General features: G+C 41.9%; 1 protein-coding gene across 2 annotated transcripts; it reads left to right on the top strand.

Annotated features, from left to right (window-relative positions):
• Positions 1-183: 183 nt before the first annotated feature.
• Positions 184-6,153, top strand: LOC124176199 (actin-5C). 2 transcript variants are annotated; one of them, XM_046557144.1, is made up of 2 exons: positions 184-335; positions 3,637-6,153. In XM_046557144.1, the coding sequence occupies exon 2, from the start codon at positions 3,659-3,661 to the stop codon at positions 4,787-4,789; it is 1,131 nt and encodes a 376-aa protein (XP_046413100.1). In that variant the 5' UTR covers positions 184-335; positions 3,637-3,658; the 3' UTR covers positions 4,790-6,153. The 2 variants fall into 2 exon arrangements, with proteins under 2 accessions (XP_046413100.1, XP_046413099.1); XM_046557143.1 differs by lacking the exon at positions 184-335 and adding an exon at positions 2,058-2,196.
• The last annotated feature ends 138 nt before the right edge of the window (positions 6,154-6,291 follow it).

The following is a 6,291-nucleotide window of genomic DNA, read 5'->3' as shown; positions in this document are numbered from 1 at the left end:
CTGGTGGGGGAACTCGGACGATTCTATTGCGGCTGCCGAGGGGAGTCAGGCAGGCCGTGCAAAGGTCTAAAACATGAAAAAGATGGGTTTGTTGGATAACAAATGAGCCGGGAAAGAGCAATTTCCGCTAAATGATTAGCCCGCGAACCGTCGATAGCGAATTTTCACTCCTTGACAGAGAATTCCAGGGCAAGTTATACCGGAGATCGGCAGCTGCCACACCTTTGGACGAGTCTACTTGGCCGAGGCACGATTTTCCTCAGTGGTCGGCGTCCCTCACTCACGCCATATTTCCAGTGTTGATCGCACGTGTGACGTTTCTCTGTCTCTTCAAGGTGAGTAAATTATTTTATTCTAACGGTGGTAAAAACAAGTTGAGCCTACCGGGGTCAACGAAACTATCAATATACTGAACCATTTCGCTGAGACCGGCGTATTTGGCAGCGAACTGTCAGAATTATCGGCAAATTTATCAAAACCCAGCACTAAATGCCGGCTCCGGCCGCCATCTTGGCAGGGCGTTGCTCTCTCCCTAACCGATAATATTCTACGTTTGTGAATTTTATTCTTAGAAATTTCGTTATACGGGGCACGATCATTTCGAGAATACGAATATCCCGAGCAGTCTAACAGGTTGCCTCGTCGCTCGGTGGTTTAATTCCTCGTTTACAGGTGGTCCGGCGAGCTTTTAAACCGCGTGAGCTATTTTTAACCTTACGACGACTTCGTCGACGCTGCCGGTGACGTTAGAAGCACTAACCTACCGCCAGATATCTAGACAGGCTACTTGCCCCACGTTTATTTTAAGATTTACTCTGTAAATAGCCTGCTTCTCAATGCCGGTCTCACCGAATTAAACTATATCTAATAGTTCACCGGAAGTTCTTCGTCCAACGCGTAGCCGTCCGGTTCTGGCAACCTGGTGATCAGAACACGCATGCAAAGTATGTCGGACTAATAGCCTGTTGTAATGTCCACCTCTCGTCACGTAGCGTGTAAAAAACGTCGAAAGGATCTGCCGATTCGCACTTCTCGATACCCCGGTTTTGAGGTTATGGCAAATTCTAGTTTCGATGTTACGATACGCATGTACTCCGTAAATTTGTACTCCGTATTGCGCCAAACGTTTATCTATTGAAAATGAGTGTATTATCATTTATATATGAGTGTACAATGCGGTATATAGACCCTTAATATTTGTATCTCGAATGTTTGTTCTTTCCAACCGAAAATTCGTTCGAAATTACACATTCTAGACCAATCTCAAAATTAGGAACCCCAGAGTGTGAAATAAAGAGAGACAAAAACGGGATGAGAAAATTTCACGAGCAGAGTATTCGTTGCTGAAATAAATGCTTTCACGCAACTTATGTACCGAAAAGATCAGCGAATAATCGAGGATATAATTCGAACTATAGTTACCATTTCGTATAACAGTAAAATATCTAGAAAAGCGTGGTATCTACCCGCGGATAGAATTTATACTGCAGAATATAACTGCAAGTGACGTGAAAGAAAATCGGTGGATTTAAAACTGCGGGTCGCAAACGATCTGATCCCTTTTCCACGTGATACTGATTGAGTCTCTCCTGCACACGTGTCGCGTACTCTGACAGCGGTTACGGTGTTTTGACAGGTACCTACCGACCGACCAACCGATCCACCCACCTCCTTCCATACTCGGGTGTTTAAACATTCCACGAAAAATTGTTCAATTCTACAAATACCGGAAATAATGGACAACTACGTATTTCGTACCATAAGAAGAGCTAGTCGGGGGAGGGATAGAGAAAAAATTCATTGACATTGGGTTCGGGGAAAATGCGAACGGCTAGGATGGGTCGCTGGAAAACGCGGCGAGGGAAGAGGGGGAGGGATTTCGGTGAGCGGAATGTTCGGAAGATGCGCCAGCGAGCTGCTCCTTGGTGGGGCGGTTCGAGGGGCAGAGCGGGGAAGCCCCTCCGTGGCAGAGTACTACCATATATGGTAAAGAAAGCCGGGATTGGCCGAGGGTGCCATGTCCTTATTGGCGGGGTGGCGGCTGGTGGGGGGTCTTCTATACGCTCCTGTTCATATAATACACTGCAATTCGCCTATCGGCTACATTCTGTGTTTGGTGCTAGATTGGTCAACAGTGCGGTAGTCTGTAGTGAGCCGACACCCTCCTAACTTGTACATATTTTTTTACACGAAAGCGTAAGTTTTATTATTTAAAAGTGGAATTAAATACAAACGCGCCGGCGAAACGAATCGAGAATTAGAAAAGAAAAAAAAAAAAACACGTACGAATATCATTTACGCCCGTATTGAAAATTTTCTTCCTTTTAATTATTCGGAAAAGTTCGTTCGTTCCTTCGTTCATTACTAGGAGTATAACTCGAAATATCAGTGAGAGAATATATATCTATTTACGGGCTAGTAGGATACTCGGTAACAGTGCGTGGGCAGTTTTGCTGGAAAAATATATGCATACCTGTATAGTATGAACGTATTTTAATTTACCTCTGCGACTTCGAAGTGGGTGTGTTTCGAAGAGATACGTGTCCATATTTGGTGTGTTCTGTGACAGACTTCCGTCCCACGTTCGAATATTCGCGATTTTGCATGATTGTGCGTACGAAGTTTGTTATACGTGCCTGCCGAGACTTTACCGTGCGTTTCGTCGGCCGGCTCGAAGCCGGTTTTTGCATTGATTTGATTTGATTGAAAAAGTGATTTATACCGGATGAAAATTAGCAAATTGAATTATTCGGTTGTAATTTCACTTATTCCTCACTCAATTCGTTATCAATGTTCGTTACTTTTTACTCTGCAGTACAGTTTGTCAAATCCTTCCGTCAGACACACCGACCCAACAGTTTTTCTCTTACGAGTTACCACTTTATAATCTGCTCATTTTTGTTCCGTACTTATCCGTTGTGAAGAAAATCATTTCCGTGATCTGTTTTTTCTTTGGCAAAGAAATCTGCTACCCGTTCTATCGATCGTTCTCGCCGGATTACTTGCCTGGTTTGGGCGGGGCAGAATACGCGTTATGGCGCTTGTCACTTTGAAGTATCACCGAAGTTATTTATAAAAGAATACTTGCTCAGGTTTTTCGGAATTATTCCTCGTATTACTAAGAATAATTGTCGGATAACGCGACGTCGTTAAAAATTTTATTCACGAAAAATTATTCGATTGAAGTAATCTACGCTCCGCCAACGGACAGCCGGGTGGCGTGAACATTCGAATTGGCAGCCATTTTGTAAATCGGTTAATCACGTGACAAGATTTTCGTGTTCGATTTGAAATTTGAATTACTGGTCATTCGAACTTATTTAAACATCAACGAATATTTTTTTTTTTTTACCAGGTTACAATTAACTGCGATGTAGTCAGATCCTAAAATTATTCTGAAATTTGATTCTGGGCTTCTGGAATTTTACAAATCATTTTTTTTAATTGACACACCTTTGATAGATTGAATATTATTGCTCGTGCGGTTGTTGATCGAGTATGTTCATGGAAATCTGAAGACACTGTTTAGTGTCTTGGTTTATAGAGATAATAGATTGAATATCCTGAATTTAAATCGATACATGCCTAAATGAAAGGTGGGTTTTTAATTGACGGTTCTTTTTTTTTGTATTACAGCTAACCCCACAACAGACTAAACATGTGTGACGAGGAAGTTGCTGCACTCGTAGTTGACAATGGATCCGGTATGTGCAAGGCCGGTTTTGCCGGTGATGACGCGCCCCGTGCCGTCTTCCCGTCGATCGTTGGACGCCCTCGTCATCAGGGTGTGATGGTTGGCATGGGTCAGAAGGACAGTTATGTAGGTGACGAGGCCCAGTCAAAGAGAGGTATTCTCACTCTGAAATACCCCATTGAACACGGTATTGTCACCAACTGGGACGATATGGAGAAGATCTGGCATCACACCTTCTATAATGAACTTCGTGTCGCCCCAGAAGAGCACCCAGTCCTGCTCACTGAAGCTCCATTGAACCCGAAAGCTAACAGGGAAAAGATGACCCAGATCATGTTTGAGACATTCAACACGCCCGCTATGTACGTCGCCATCCAGGCCGTGCTCTCCCTGTACGCTTCTGGTCGTACCACCGGTATCGTGCTTGACTCTGGAGATGGTGTTTCCCACACTGTCCCCATCTACGAAGGGTATGCTCTTCCCCACGCTATCCTGCGTCTTGACTTGGCTGGTCGTGACTTGACCGACTACCTCATGAAGATCCTGACCGAGAGGGGATACTCGTTCACTACCACCGCTGAGCGTGAAATCGTCCGTGACATCAAGGAGAAACTGTGCTATGTCGCCCTTGACTTTGAACAAGAAATGGCAACCGCTGCTTCGTCTTCCTCATTGGAGAAGAGCTACGAACTTCCTGACGGCCAGGTCATCACCATTGGAAACGAGAGATTCCGTTGCCCCGAGGCTCTCTTCCAGCCTTCATTCTTGGGAATGGAAGCTTGCGGTATCCATGAGACCACCTACAACTCGATCATGAAGTGCGACGTCGACATCCGTAAGGACCTGTACGCTAATACTGTACTGTCTGGTGGTACTACCATGTACCCAGGAATTGCCGACAGAATGCAGAAGGAGATCACCGCCCTTGCACCTTCGACCATGAAGATCAAGATCATCGCACCACCCGAGAGGAAATACTCCGTATGGATCGGTGGATCTATTCTTGCATCGCTTTCCACCTTCCAGCAGATGTGGATCTCCAAACAGGAGTATGACGAATCCGGCCCATCCATTGTCCACAGGAAGTGCTTCTAAGCGCATTATACTGATAGTCATTTACCCACATCTTCGCTATCACCACACGAAAAAGAAAAGAAAAAAAAACAAAGATAGAAAGACAAAGAACAACACCGCCAACTTCTATGAGTCTCTTTACAACCATGTGTGCTGGACAACACCGCGATCGATCAATGGTATATATTTGCGTTTCATCTGATACAAGGTTTTTCCTTTATATTGGATCAAGTGGATTAATTGAGAGAAGACTACATCCTTGGAGGCTCCTTAAAGATCCTTGCTCTACTCATTTTTCATCATTTAACTAGACACCATTATATCTTAAAGTGCTCCTATACCTTACCCCTGAACCCCTTCTCCCCTGATGCCCCTTTTCTCCTCATTCCCCTACTCCCAGTTGTATTATATATCAAAAATAACATACTAGCCTACGGTAGTGTGTACCTAACATTCACTGCATATTATATTTTTCATTGCGATATTTTTTATTCGCGAAATTTAATTGTATTATTATTATTTTTTTCTCCGCCGCATTCTATACAAGCATTTCTATTATCAACATCTTCTTCGCGAGTATGAGTATGAGTATGAGTATGATATTAGTCATATTGTACAAGCTGAATTTGTAGATGGAGTGAGTGCAAATTTTTAACGGGGAATAGACTCCATTGGAAAGTTGCCTTATTTTGATTCTACAAACCGACAGAAAACACTGGTACGAATATACCACAACTATGATTACTCTGCTCTTGTATTTAAATATATGATATTTCTGTTGACTTAGAGGGCGCATCATTCCGGGCAGGCAGGCCTCTATCTTATTTTTTAATTATTACTGTTATTAATTATTAATTAAAGAAAGGATTGAAAGACTCTTGTAAGGAGAGACCGCCGGCCCAAAGTAAAATATATCCCACATGCTCGCTCAAAACATTAAACCTGCAAGCTTGATACATTGTGTTGATTCGACAATTTGTAAGATATTGATATAAAAAGAAGAAAAACGAAAAAAATGCAAAAATACTACTTTTCGTAATATTTAATATTATAATAAAATGAGAATAGAAACGAATGAAAGGCGTAACAATTTTGTAATACTGTAGGACAACGCAAATTTTTCAGATGAAAATTTTTCCATCATTGTACGAACATCATTTCAATGTTCTTTCTTACAAAAAAAAAGAGAAAAAAAAACAAAAAAGAAAACTTAAAGACGGTTTCTTGCCTTAGTGGGCGGGATCCTGCCAAAGTGATTATTAAACACTAGCCAAAGTATTATAATTTATTCCCATTATATTGTGCAAGACCACTCACGTACACAAACTTAAGAAGACTACTTTAGACTTATGGGATTATAAAATAAAAATCTTAAAAAAATTTAATATTTTATTGTGTTTATTGAACCTTACATTTACCACCTTTTCCCGTCTTCGAATAATAAAATATAACATTGCATACTAAAATTTAAATACTTAACATTATTTCACTATTGTCTCATGGTATTCGTTTTTAAAATCTTT

Source organism: Neodiprion fabricii, chromosome 2, assembly GCF_021155785.1.
Source record: "Neodiprion fabricii isolate iyNeoFabr1 chromosome 2, iyNeoFabr1.1, whole genome shotgun sequence".
Classification (NCBI taxonomy): domain Eukaryota; kingdom Metazoa; phylum Arthropoda; class Insecta; order Hymenoptera; family Diprionidae; genus Neodiprion; species Neodiprion fabricii.
This window is presented reverse-complemented; position numbering and strand designations above follow the sequence as displayed.

Coding starts and splice junctions, on each gene's coding strand:
- LOC124176199 (XM_046557144.1), top strand. CDS start 3,659: ATGTGTGACGAGGAAGTTGCTGCACTCGTAGTTGACAATGGATCCGGT.